Source organism: Candoia aspera, chromosome 14 (genome assembly GCF_035149785.1).
Source record: "Candoia aspera isolate rCanAsp1 chromosome 14, rCanAsp1.hap2, whole genome shotgun sequence".
Lineage (NCBI taxonomy): Eukaryota > Metazoa > Chordata > Lepidosauria > Squamata > Boidae > Candoia > Candoia aspera.
In genome coordinates, this window is record NC_086166.1 from 12,616,848 (window position 1) to 12,631,351 (window position 14,504).

At 40.6% G+C, this 14,504-nt stretch overlaps 1 protein-coding gene across 1 annotated transcript; it reads left to right on the forward strand.

Moving 5' to 3' along the window:
- Positions 1 to 10,797: 10,797 nt before the first annotated feature.
- Positions 10,798 to 11,823, forward strand: LOC134505413 (olfactory receptor 10A7-like). The gene has a single exon (XM_063315096.1). It carries the CDS (start codon positions 10,798 to 10,800, stop codon positions 11,734 to 11,736), a length of 939 nt encoding a protein of 312 aa, XP_063171166.1. The 3' UTR covers positions 11,737 to 11,823.
- Positions 11,824 to 14,504: the final 2,681 nt, after the last annotated feature.

Sequence of the window (14,504 nt, forward strand, 5' to 3'; positions counted from 1 at the left end):
CACATTCTGCCTGCCATTGATGGAGGTTGTTATGTAATGTGACTGTGATGCTCACATAAAACAGGAGGTCTAGGATAAAGGATACTCGGATTCAAGACCACCCTTGACCATAGAAACATACTGATTGACATGGTGCCATTATTTTTCATTATTTACTAATCCTAACCTACCTTAGAGGGTGGCTTCTGGTGAAATAAATATGGAAGAGGGAATCCTAGCTATGTCTCCTAGAGAAAATCTGGGTATCACACAAGCAAGAAATAAATGTAGATCCTTAATCTCCACCAAGTCGTATCATCCGAACACCCCTCTTCCTCTCCAAAAAATGTAGGAAAATGTGAGGCATTCATTGGAAGTAGACAATACTAGATTCAATGTGTCCTATTAGGGGAAGATTTAGTAACATCTGAGTAGCTCTGGTGATAGATGAAAGAATGCTTTATTTGCTATGTTTTTAAAAGCTAACTTAAACACATTTGAGTATTATCTTCAGAAAAATCTGTTTTTAATTCCTTTCTCAGGTCTTTCTCAGCGGCACCCTTTTAGCAAGACAACAGGACACATTTTTAAAAGCCCTTTTGTACCTGTTAATGTGTGAATGCATTCACTACCTCTGAAACTGTTTGGTCTTCATTAAATCCATTACTCCTTGTTTGTCCACTGCTAATTACCTTTGTGCCTTGATGCACCTCTGTGATGGGGTAGGTTAGGGGATTATGCACAAAAATATCTTCACATCTCCCTAAACTATAATTCCCAAGATTCTTATAGAGAAAGAGGAAGAAACAGTGGTAATTAAAGAGTATGAGGTGCTTATCAGATTTTGTGGAGCTAGGTATCTCTGAGAGTTGTGTCTGGCCAGAGTCTAGGACATGAGAGATGAGTGTTTATATAGAAGAATCCTCTATTTGGAAGCGCTTTCAGAAGACCATCCGGTATTTAAAAGGGCATCTGGTTAACCGTAAATCACCTTAAGGCTGTGGGTCTGGAAGTTGCTTGAGAGCAGAGAGGTGAGTGCATACAGGTAACCTCACAGGAATCTTCAGAATGGTGAGATTTGTCTCTATACTATTTTAGTCATCTCCATATTATATGTCATCTGTCCACCTTAACACCTGTATAGTGTTCCTTTTTCTTTTGATGGTGTGTAAGTGGACATCATGGTAATGTGAATACCATGGACTGCCAGAAGAACAAGCAAATCAGTTTTAGAAGAAATACAGCCAGAATGTTCCCTAGAGGCAAAGATAACTAGGCTGAGACTCTCATGCTTTGGGCACATCGTCAGGAAAGACCGATCGCTTGAAAAGGACATAATGTTTGGTCAAGTCGAGGGCCAGCAGAAAAGAGGAAGACCTTCAGTGCGATGGATTGATACAATGACAGCAACAAGGGATGTAAACATTGGAACAGTCAGGCATATGGTGCAAGAATGAGCAGCGTTTTGTTCTGTTACACATAGGGTCGCCATGAGTCGTAAACGACTCGGCAACACACACACAAGTGAACATGTCTGGAATATTAAGGTGATAGGTTTCCATAAGAGCTAGTGGATGATATTTTATCTCCAAACAACTTTCAGAAGCTTAGTTTAAAAGGAGGCGGATGGAATCGCCCCAAGTAAGGGAACTAAGGGGACAGTTGTTAGTTTTCAAATGAGACTTGGAAAGTGTAGTGCGGGATTCTAAAAGCCTAGAAATGCCTTCCTGGGGTACTGCCTAGTTCTGTAGGTTCCTATCTTTGTAGATCTGATACAGGATGATGAACAAGTACAGTCTATAAGGTTTATTAAACCATGTCTCCATCTAATCTGTATGTTTGTAATAGATGCAAATATCAGAAAACGCCAGGAAGACCCCATCTGCTTCTAAAGGGGTATCTTTAAAAGGGTTGAGCACTTACAAATGAGAGTTTACAACATGTTGAATTTTGAGAATGTCACAGGGACACTCACAAAATGGTTGTCATGATGGCATGGCCAGTTACAAAACACCCATATGCCAGAAGCGCACAACGAACTGGGTGGCAAGCCCTCACCATTTTATTTCCTCATCTACGTGGGACCAGAGACATTGCTGGAAATACTACTGATCCTTGATGCTGATGGCTGAAACTGAGGCTCTTCCTTACAGCACCTCTGTCATTTTTTAAAAAATAAAACATTTGATAAAACTAGATAGGGTGAGAAGCATAGTGGGCACCAAGGACAGTTGGCAAGTTTATTACAACTTCCCCAGGAGACATGGTTGGGACTCAGGGTTATATACACTAAAGAGCTGTACAATGGTTGTTGGCTTCATGTATTGGCTCAAGTGGATCTGGAGGTCAAGGAAAGATGTAATCAGATCTGGTTGGGCATTGACTTCTAAATTACTTTGGGCTCAAAGACACCAAAGATAAAACAATTCTTCCCAGCAACTGAGTTGGATGAATTTTTTGGGTCACAGTTCTGCAATCTAAAGTAGATGGGAAATAATTTAAAAGGAGAGGAGGAGGAGGAATTCAAGTTAGCAGAAGCAAGTTGGGAGAATGCTCAGCCATCAAGGGTAGGCTTTACTAGTGATCATACTTTTTTCTTTTTCCACCTTTTCAATATACATTGGCCTTTAAAAAAAAAATCCGTTCAACTGTGTGCGATTCTCGGAGACTGCCTGGACAAGTCCCTGCAGTTTTCTTGGCAAGGTTTTTGAGAAGTGGATTGCCATTGCCTCCTCCCTAGGGCTGAGAGAGAGGGACTGGCCCACGGTCACCCAGCTGGCTTCGTGCCTAAGGCAGGACTAGAAGTCTTGGTCTCCCAGTTTCTAGCCTGATGCTTTAACCACTACACCAAACTGGCTGTCTACATTGGCCTTAGCAGTCGAAAAACAGCTTTTTACAAAAAGTTATTTGTAATTACGGCACTCACTCAAGTGTGGTTCAGAGTTGAGTGGTGTGATATGAATAGATGTTAAATAATTATAATTCATTTCTATAAATGCCCCCTTAAAAAAAAAGATGAGGGAACAAGTTTTATCTTCTGATAATGTTCAGTTCTGTAGCCACTGAATGAAACAGCTCTTTGTTCCTGAAATAAGGTTATAGTAATATTGGAATAATGGTTTTTATAATTTTGGCTGCTGGGAACTGAAGTTCTTCAGATGTTGAACTACAACTCATAGTGTTCCTCATCACTGGCTGTGCAAAGGGAGGTTAAACAGAAGAATAGGAATGGGGAAACAATCACTTGTTGAGATGGGCAGCTATAGAAATCAATCAATCAGTCAAATAAATAAAACTTTTCTTGAGCATCTAAGTGCCACAGCAAGGTACTTCTCATGATGGATGAATCAACCTGCTCACTCCACATGAGCTTTGCAAGTATCACCCCCAAAATATTTAGTTTCTGCATGAATTTTTCAAATAAAAATTATCTGTGAAAATAAGATGTCAAATAATCTACATTCAAATGTTCATCTACACTGGATGGAAAGGCAGCTCATAAACATTTAAATGCTTAGATGTATGTACGCATGCGTTGTGTGTGTGTATTTCTCTTTCATTTTAAGTAGCAAAATGCTATGTGCACAAACATACTTGTCTCACCAATGTCACATTCTATAAAATATTTTTTTATTGGCGTTGATTCCCTGCTCTTTCATCTCTAATAAGGGAATGGCCAATATCTGAAAATGTGATCTCCATTTTTGAAGTGTTTAGGGGAAAAAAGGAGCTATTGAATATTACACTATTGTAGTGGGTAGGACAGGAAGATATCTTATTCACCCAAGATGCATAATTCATGTAAGGCTGTTGGCATTTAGCTATAAATTCTTATCCTTATTCTTGAATTCTTACTGACAATACTGCTTTTTCCCTTCCTTCTAGAGGAAATTCTTTTATTGCAGTAAATCATAAGGAACGGAAATGTTGGTTATTTAAATTCGTTGCAAATTTAAGAATAGAGAGAACAGAACTTTCTGTTTCTCCAATAGGACTGATTAGATTCAGCTGTAAAATGATCTAACTGCAAGTCTTGTGTGAACAGTATGGATTTTTGGCTGCCCTTGTCCCTCTTTTAATAGAAAAACATTGAAGGTCTTTGGGATTAGCATTTCCATAAGAGAGCAAGAATGAAGTAAAATGGCTCCCCCCACCCCCCCAATGGGTGTCCTCCAACTCTTTTGCCTACAATTCTGACTAGGAAGATGGAAGTGGTAGTTGACCTGTAGTGTGCTAACTTGGGAAAGACAGATTAATGTTTACGTTGCCAGGGAATGGATGCTTCCCATAGACAGTGTTTAATCTTCTGCATTTAATGGTTGTTATTGATGGGGTTCTCCGCAAAGGATCGTTACCTTGTCGTGGTGCTGGAGCTTGAGCACCTCAATGATGCCATGAGCTAAACCGTGAAGGGCCACCCAAGACGGGAAGGTCATGACAGAGAGGTCAGACTAAATGCGATCCCTGGGGAAGGTAATGGCAACCCACCCCAGTATTCTTGCCGTGAAAACTAAATGGATCAGTACAACCAGAGATATGTCGGTATACCATCGGAAGATGAGACCCCCAGGTCGGAAGATGGTCAAAATGCTACTGGGGAGGAACAGAGGATGAGCTCAACTAGCCCCAGTCGTGATGACGCAGCTAGCTCAAAGCCGAAAGGACGGTTAGCGGCCGACGGTGCTGGTGGTGAACGGCGAATCCGATGTTCTAAGGATCAACACACCATTGGAACCTGGAATGTAAGATCTATGAGCCAGGGCAAATTGGATGTGGTTATTGGTGAGATGTCAAGATTAAAGATAGACATTCTGGGCGTCAGTGAACTGAAATGGACTGGAATGGGCCACTTCACATCAAATGACCACCAGATCTACTACTGTGGAAAAGAGGACCACAGAAGAAATGGAGTAGCCTTCATAATTAATAGTAAAGTGGCTAAAGCAGTGCTTGGATACAACCCCAAAAACGACAGAATGATCTCAATTCGAATTCAGGGCAAGCCATCTAACATCACAGTGATCCAAATATACGCCCCAACCACAAATGCTGAAGAAGCTGAAGTAGAGCAGTTCTATGAGGATCTGCAGCACCTACTGGACAACACGCCTAAAAGAGATGTTATTTTCATCACAGGAGACTGGAATGCTAAGGTGGGCAGTCAAATGACACCTGGAATTACAGGTAAGTATGGCCTGGGAGAACAAAACGAAGCAGGACATAGGCTGATAGAATTTTGCCAAGACAATTCACTCTGCATAACAAACACTCTCTTCCAACAACCTAAGAGACGGCTTTACACATGGACTTCACCAGATGGACAACACCGAAATCAGATTGATTACATCCTTTGCAGCCAAAGGTGGCGGACATCTGTACAGTCGGTAAAAACTAGGCCTGGAGCTGACTGTAGTTCAGACCATGAACTTCTTCTTGCACAATTTAGGATCAGACTAAAGAGATTAGGGAAGACCCACAGATCAGCTAGATATGAGCTCACGAATATTCCTCAGGAATATGCAGTGGAGGTGAAGAATAGATTTAAGGGACTGGACTTAGTAGATAGGGTCCCGGAAGAACTCTGGACAGAAGTTGGCAGCATTGTTCAGGAGGCGGCAACAAAATACATCCCAAAGAAAGAGAAAACCAAGAAGGCAAAATGGCTGTCTGCTGAGACACTAGAAGTAGCCCAAGAAAGAAGGAAAGCAAAAGGCAACAGCGATAGGGGGAGATATGCCCAATTAAATGCAAAATTCCAGAGGTTAGCCAGAAGAGATAAGGAATTATTTTTAAACAAGCAATGCGCGGAAGTGGAAGAAGACAATAGAATAGGAAGGACAAGAGACCTCTTCCAGAAAATTAGAAACATTGGAGGTAAATTCCAGGCAAAAATGGGTATGATCAAAAACAAAGATGGCAAGGACCTAACAGAAGAAGAAGAGATCAAGAAAAGGTGGCAAGAATATACAGAAGACCTGTATAGGAAGGATAACAATATCGGGGATAGCTTTGACAGTGTGGTCAGTGAGCTAGAGCCAGACATCCTGAAGAGTGAGGTTGAGTGGGCCTTAAGAAGCATTGCTAATAACAAGGCAGCAGGAGAAGACGGCATCCCAGCTGAACTGTTCAAAATCTTGCAAGATGATGCTGTCAAGGTAATGCATGCTATATGCCAGCAAATTTGGAAAACACAAGAATGGCCATCAGATTGGAAAAAATCAACTTATATCCCCATACCAAAAAAGGGAAACACTAAAGAATGTTCAAACTATCGAACAGTGGCACTCATTTCTCATGCCAGTAAGGTAATGCTCAAGATCCTGCAAGGTAGACTTCAGCAGTTCATGGAGCGAGAATTGCCAGATGTACAGGCTGGGTTTAGAAAAGGCAGAGGAACTAGAGACCAAATTGCCAATATCCGCTGGATAATGGAAAAAGCCAGGGAGTTTCAGAAAAACATCTATTTCTGTTTTATTGACTATTCTAAAGCCTTTGACTGTGTGGACCATAACAAATTGTGGCAAGTTCTTAGTGGTATGGGGATACCAAGTCATCTTGTATGCCTCCTGAAGAATCTGTATAACGACCAAGTAGCAACAGTAAGAACAGACCACGGAACAACGGACTGGTTTAAGATTGGGAAAGGAGTACGGCAGGGCTGTATACTCTCACCCTACCTATTCAACTTGTATGCAGAACACATCATGCGACAAGCTGGTCTTGAGGAATCCAAGGCTGGAGTTAAAATCTCTGGAAGAAACATTAACAATCTCAGATATGCAGATGATACCACTTTGATGGCTGAAAGTGAAGAGGAACTGAGGAGCCTTATGATGAAGGTGAAAGAAGAAAGTGCAAAAGCTGGCTTGCAGCTAAACCTCAAAAAAACCAAGATTATGGCAACCAGCTTGATTGATAACTGGCAAATAGAGGGAGAAAATGTAGAAGCAGTGAAAGACTTTGTATTCCTAGGTGCAAAGATTACTGCAGATGCTGACTGCAGTCAGGAAATCAGAAGACGCTTAATCCTTGGGAGAAGAGCAATGACAAATCTCGATAAAATAGTTAAGAGCAGAGACATCACACTGACAACAAAGGCCCGCATAGTTAAAGCAATGGTGTTCCCTGTAGTAACATATGGCTGCGAGAGCTGGACCATAAGGAAGGCTGAGCGAAGGAAGATCGATGCTTTGGAACTGTGGTGTTGGAGGAAAATTCTGAGAGTGCCTTGGACTGCAAGAAGATCAAACCAGTCCATCCTCCAGGAAATAAAGCCAGACTGCTCACTTGAGGGAATGATATTAAAGGCAGAACTGAAATACTTTGGCCACATAATGAGAAGACAGGACACCCTGGAGAAGATGCTGATGCTAGGGAGAGTGGAGGGCAAAAGGAAGAGGGGCCGACCAAGGGCAAGATGGATGGATGATATTCTAGAGGTGACGGACTCGTCCCTGGGGGAGCTGGGGGTGTTGACGACCGACAGGAAGCTCTGGCGTGGGCTGGTCCATGAAGTCACGAAGAGTCGGAAGCGACTAAACGAATAAACAACAACAACAAATTGATGGGGTTATATTTTTCAATCTGCTTTTTTATGGGCCAGTCTGGAAACCATCTTAATGCCTTCAGTAGATAAATATTACATATCATGAAGCAAAACTTTTTTTTTTAAGATACAGGTCTTCGTTTCTTGTTCAGCCAAAAATGTAATGTGACTGCAGGTATAGGTGCACTGATAAGAAAACTTAGAGTTAGGGTTAGTTCCCTCTGCTGAGTAAAGGGGTAGCAGTATAATGTATGAAACAGCCCTTTGTAGGACCAAAAACTTTGCAAGCATCAGCTGGAAGAAAATGCTCTATCCTTCTGATTCTAGAAGCAGGAATAGAGATTCATACTCAAAAGGTTTCTTGAGGATGGAACAGAAGAACCTTTCTCATCATGCTGAAACATTGTGTACTCCTGTAACCTGTGTCTAATGGTGGCCACCATTACACTTCTGGGAAACTCAGTTGGTTGCCTGCTGTATGACAGATATTTATGGTTGGGTTCATGCAGCACGCTTACCCAGATCTGTAACATTGAGTCCATCCTCTGCTCTGGGCTAGAATCCAGAACATCAAGTGGTTCCAGCAAAGAGGACCTCTCTGGGTCATTGGTTCCTCAGTCAAGGTCTTCTTAACGCTAGGAAGTTTCTTCGGTATTAACGCTGGAATCTACCTTTTAGCAACTATACAATGAATGATATTTCATAGATTCAAATCAATATTTTTTTAACAACAAAGCAAGGGCACTATTAATCTCAATATACGATGTATATGTAGTCAATTTATATTTATATCATCTATAGTCCCTCATAATGGGATGTAGATGGTTGATTATTGTTTTCATCATTAGAGTATTGTATGAAATCATACCATACAGGAAAAAAAGTAATTTTCTCCCTTATTTTCTTTAACTGGTTTCAATTTATATGTTAATTTTTCTGTTAAGGAAATAGACCATACTTTATCATGCCAATTTTTCTAAGATGTCCCTTCTAGATATTTCCAGTATTTGCTGTTACTAATCTAGCAGCCATTAATAACAAGTGTAATAGTGCTTTACTTTTCAAATTTGTATTCTTACCAGATAATAATAACAAAAAAACTAATGATGTTTTCTTTACTCTTTGATTAGTAGTTAATGGGATTTTCAGAACTACCATATCCCCAAATTTACAAATGTTTGGAGATGACCACCACATAAGTAAAATGGTAATTTTTTTCCTGGCTACCCCTCCAACATTTATTTGAATTTCTTTTTTATTATGCATGAATGTTAACTGGGGTAAGATGCCAACAGTGTAAAAGCTTGAAATGTGTTTTCAGCAAAGCTGTTCAGAGAGACTTAGGAACACTTTTTTCCCATCCATATTTGCCATCTTTGGATATCTTTCTCTCAAAAGCTAATTCTTTCTGTGCTCCTGGTTTCAGCTTGTATTAGCAGTTTGTGAAATTGTGTACAATTAGGATGTTAATATTAATTGGAGAGCCAGTTTGGTGTAGTGGCTAAGCCACCAGGCTAGAAACCGTGAGACCGTGAGTTCTAGTCCTGCCTTGGGCACAAAGCCAGCTGGGTGACCTTGGGCCGGTCCCTCTCTCTCAGCCCTAGGAAGGAGGCAATGGCAAACCATTTCTGGAAAAAAAATCCTTGCCAAGAAAACTGCAGGGTCCTGTCCAGGCAGTCTTTAAGAACTGGACAGAACTGAACAGATTAAAAAAAAACTATTACTAATAATATAATAATTGCCATGGGTGCATGTGTGTGTGTATAAAGCAAGCATCTGTAAAAAAGAAAAAAAGTCCACTAGCTCCCAATTTTTTGAAGTATTGTCTGCAGTAGTTTCTGCCCATCTGGTATTATTGGACAGAGTGGGTGCACTCCAGGTTCTTTCAATTAAATGTTGTCATCTTACAGGACCAGGGAAAATGTACCTTTTCTGTTGCGATGCTTGCCCTCTGGAACAGCATCTCCCCAGAGATACATGTGGTTCTCACCTTTCAGATGTTCTGTAAATTTCTGAAGATTTGGCTCTGTCCCCAAGCCAGGGGTTAAGATATCTATGGAGCCCCCTGACATTTTTTGGTTATTATTTGTGTGGTTCTGTCTAGGTGTTCATGTTTTTCTTTTTATATTATCTATTCTTTTAAAACTGAAAGCTGCTGAGAGTCTTTCTGGAATCAGGTTGCTCTGAAATCTAATAATCCACAACAAATTAAAAAGTCTCAGTCTGCATCTGATGTTAATTCAGTTAATGCAGTTTCTAATTTCTCTTCAACTCTACTTTAAATAATGACCTAGAGTTGGTATACAAATGTTTTACATGATATAGCCCTTTCAATTTTCAGGCAATATATTGTTTTGTTCTGTGGCTATTACAAGTATAGAGGATGAACTAGATGTAAGAATGACAGGAGTTATTTTCAGCATTGAATATGACCTCTATGTCTAAAATAACTTGAGTAAATCTATTAGTTATCTGTTTTCAGGGCAGTAAATCTTTTCTAAAAAGAACCATTCCTTTTAAAGGTTTAAAACATAGATTAATATTTTATGATTTTACCCACCATCTTTCATTATTAGAGACATGTGCTTAAGTTGAAATGCCTGAAGATATAATTTCATTTGAAATAGCCTACCTTCTATCATGAAGATGTAAATATTGAAGACTTCTTTGAACTGAAACCGAAAAGCTCAGCTTTAGCTTGCCAATACGGAACTGTTTGTGAAGCAAATTAAAGGGAACAGTTTGCAGTAAGAATTAGCACCTTTGATAAAACAGACGTTTTAATAGCTGTGATTTTCCTTAAAATGAATTGACTTAGATTATCTAGTCAAGTTCTGTATAATGGTTTTGCAGAGGCAGCTTATGAACATTTTTTTTGGTTATCTATGTAACTAAATAACAAAAGCTTTTATGCAAAATGGGTACTGTATTTCTATTGATTCAAAATAGTATGTGTTCGAATAGTACTTAAATATGAAAAAAGGATCCAAGCTGCTATTCATTTTTCTGTGGAGCAAAACCAAGATTATCCTTGGATCTTTATTGCTGTGAGTTGGAAAGCAGCACCTTGAAGGTTGAAAAATACAGAACTTTTTTTTTTAAGGCAAAGAATTAAGTGGTAAGACCTCACTCAAGAGGAGATTTAACAAGAGAGCTTTTCTTTGGGGGTGGGATAAGGTGACAAAACTGCTTCTGCATTTCCTTCTTCTTAAATTTGAGAGACAACTAATTCTCTTCACTCCCTTCCTCCCTTCTAGGTATCTGCGACAGGCATGGAAAATGGAAACATTACTTTTTTAACCTTCGTTCTCCTTGGCTTTTCCAACCATCCTTGCTTGGAGATTGCTCTCTTTCTGGTGGTTTCCATAATTTATGGAGTGACTCTCTTTGGAAACTTCTCCATCATCATCTTGATTGGTCTGGATTCTCGCCTCCATACTCCAATGTACTTTTCCCTCAGCAACTTGGCAGTCTTGAATATCTACTACACGTCTGTTGTGGTGCCCAAGATGCTTATCAACTTCCTGGTTGTGCGAAAAACTATATCATATACTCTATGCATGGTGCAGGTATATACCACACTTTTCTTGGGGGCAGCTGAGTGCCTTCTGCTCCTGGTGATGGCAATTGACCGGTACATCGCTATTTGCAACCCGCTGCATTATGTGACCACCATGGACAAGACGGTCTGCCTTTCTCTTGCTTTTGGAGCATGGATCATCAGCTTCCTATTAGTGATTCCATCTTTTATTATGACACCATCTTTGTGCAGTTCCACCATTGACCATCTGTTTTGCGAAGTACCTGTTATGCTTCAGTTGGCCTGTCCAAATGCTGACACATCAGTTAGTGAGATCTTGATGATCACAGGGAGTATGCTCACCTTGTTGATGCCACTCATCTTGATTTTGTTGTCCTATATCCGCATAATTATCACCATCCGTAGAATCTCTTCTGCAGATGGGAAGCGGAAAGCCTTTTCCACTTGCTCAGCCCACATCATGGTGGTGACCATCTACTATGGAAGTGGAATGTTCATGTACTTGAGGCCAAAGGCTAGCTATTCTGCTGAGAAGGATAAACTGATTTCACTTTTCTACTCGGTGATCAACCCAATGCTGAACCCCATCATATACAGTCTCCGAAACAATGATGTGAAAGAGGCCATCCTGAAAGTGCTGGAGAGAACCAAAGCATCTTACCAAGAATAAATCTAGTCTTCAGCCCTAGTTGTTATTTGTTCTAGAAGATCTTTCCTTTTGGGGGAATGAGGATGCTTTGCATATGGAAGATTTCAAACTCAATCATCCTTGCCATCTCCAAGAACAGCGGGGAAAGACTCTTGAGTCTTGTCCAAAATCTGTGGTGAGCTGGTGCTGGTCAACATGGACAACGCTGAGTTTAATTGTCCTGGGTTCACAAGCTGTGCTATGCCATAATGTTGTTTGCTTGTTTGTAACTTAACTTGTTATATGACCTTAGGTACTATGATTTGTAAACCTTGTTTATGGCTCAGTGTGAATCCAGACAATTGTATTTTCTCAAAACATGTTTAAACAAACCATGGTTTAAGGCAATTTGTGATAGAGTAATCAGATGTTGAACTGATGACTAGGAAAAGGTAAATTTTTAAGTCCCTGCAAAAGTGAATGGGCCAGTTACTCATTCTCAAACTCACCTAACCAGAAAGGTTGTTGTGGGGATAAAAGAGGATGGTGGATCATGGTTGTTAGTCTAAGCTGGGAGGAAAGATGAGATTACTTATATATTAAAGTGAAAAATCAAAGCAGCCCTTTTTCTGTTCAAATATTGGCTACTGCCTTGGCTCCCACAGAAAAGAACAAAGAATAGTCCTGCTTTGCAAAGTTAAACTTTCATCATGCAAGAAGAACCTTCAAGAATGGTCAACCAAGAAAATATGCATCGAGAGTAAGGAAGATAACCTTGACAAAAATATGCAGAAATCGTTATCTAGGCAAAAGGGGCTTTACTAGTTTTTAAGCCCTGAGAAACAAGATAGCATTGGAAGTGACTCGGGCAGACATCTCCCTGAGTATACCCAGGCTTGCAAAATGCTGTTCTTATAGCTGATATCGATCAAAGTAGTTTTAGCCTTCCTGCAGAGTTGGTTTTCTGGTCTGGTCTACCTAGTGGGGCTGACATCAATCAGGAAGGAAGGAAGGACCATCATTTAATCAATCCACTGGTGAAGCTCTTGAAAAAACAAGAAGTCCAGCTTTTCACCAGTCCATGTAGAGAGGAAGGAAGATGGCCTTGATGGAAATATGTAGAAACTGCTTCCCAGGCAAAAGGGGAGGAAGCATTTTTATGTCTAGAGAAATGAGATAACATTTGGAAGCTGCACAGGAAGGTAAAAGGTAAAGGTAAAGGTTTCCCTTGACATTAAGTCCAGTCGTGTCCGACTCTAGGGGGTGGTGCTCATCTCCGTTTCAAAGCCGAAGAGCCGGCGTTTGTCCATAGACACTTCCGTGGTCATGTGGCTGGCATGACAGTCACAGAACGCCGTTACCTGCCCGCCGAAGCGATACCTATTAATCTACTCACATTTGCATGTTTTCGAACTGCTAGGTTGGCAGGAGCTGGGACTAGCAACGGGAGCTCACCCCGTCACGTGGATTCGAACCGCCGACCTTCCGATCGGCAAGCTCAGCAGCTCAGCGGTTTAACCTGCAGCGCCACCGCATAGGAAGACACCTCCCTAATTCATGGGATTATGAGGAGGAGGAAGAGGAGGTCCAGAACAATCAGACTTGCAAGATTCTGTTGTTATAGCCAACCTCAACAGAAGTCAATCAGTCAAAATTTATTGCGGTCTTAGACCAGTACAAGGATAATGTTCTGTGGAATATACATAGTCTATCTTAACATAATAACAATGTAGGATAAAATAAGGAGATAAAAATTAAAATACATTTAAAATACCTTTATAGACTATCTGACTAAACTGTAAGTGCACTCTAAGATACAGCCTATACTAAATGAGAATATAGGCATTAAGAATATGTTAAGTATAACGTGTAAAACCTGAGTATCTAAAATTACCACTATGTTATATATATATAAAGAAAATTTAAATGATTTGCTATAACATACAATACATTACAGAAATTAGCCCATCTGACGGATCTTCATTGCTGCAGCACAGAACCTTGCTACCTGCGCTGTGACGGTAGAGTTTTCATCTATAAGCAGCAGTTGAGTGTAGTCAGAATCTGTACAACCGGAGTTTTTACTAATCAGGGGTAATGATGAGTTTGGTACAACCGTCTCTATAAAAAACGCAGTGCAGAAGAACATGGTCTATAGTTTCCACCTCTCCGGAGTCACAAGGACAAAGCCTTGTGGCCAATGGTATTTTTTTATATCTACCCTCCAATACCGCAGAGGGGAGAGTGTGACAGTGAGCCAAAGAAAAGACTCTCCGATGGCTGAGTATTTCAAGCTGTGTGAGATAACTAGCTTCAGAAGTGATATATTTGTTGTGCTCTGGAGACAGGAAAAATAGAGCCTTCCCTATATCTGCTTGCCTCTCTGTATCCTTTATCCTTTGTTTCAGCTCATTTGGCTTGGTTGGAGTCCATCTCAAGAGCAGTAGATGGGGAATATCCTAGTTTTAAGAGATTTGAATCAATGGCCTTGGTCCATGTGGACTGAAAGTTATCCTGGAAGATGAGAGGTGCAAGGGCCTTGGGATAGAATTTGAGCTTTAGCCAAAGGTTTAAAGAGGCTAAACACACTCTTGACTCAACCCTCGTCATGCCTGTTTCAAGCCGTAGGTGTGCACTTGGGAGTGCTGCTCTAATGAATTTGGCTTGTACTCTTTCCAGAGGTGTAAAACATGAGGATGAGGGGCCAACTAAGATCCCATAGAGATGCTGAGCTAACAACTTGGCCTAAAAGAGTTTGAATGCAGCTGGAACATAAGATCCCCCCTTGCAATGGAAAAATTCTTAGGGCA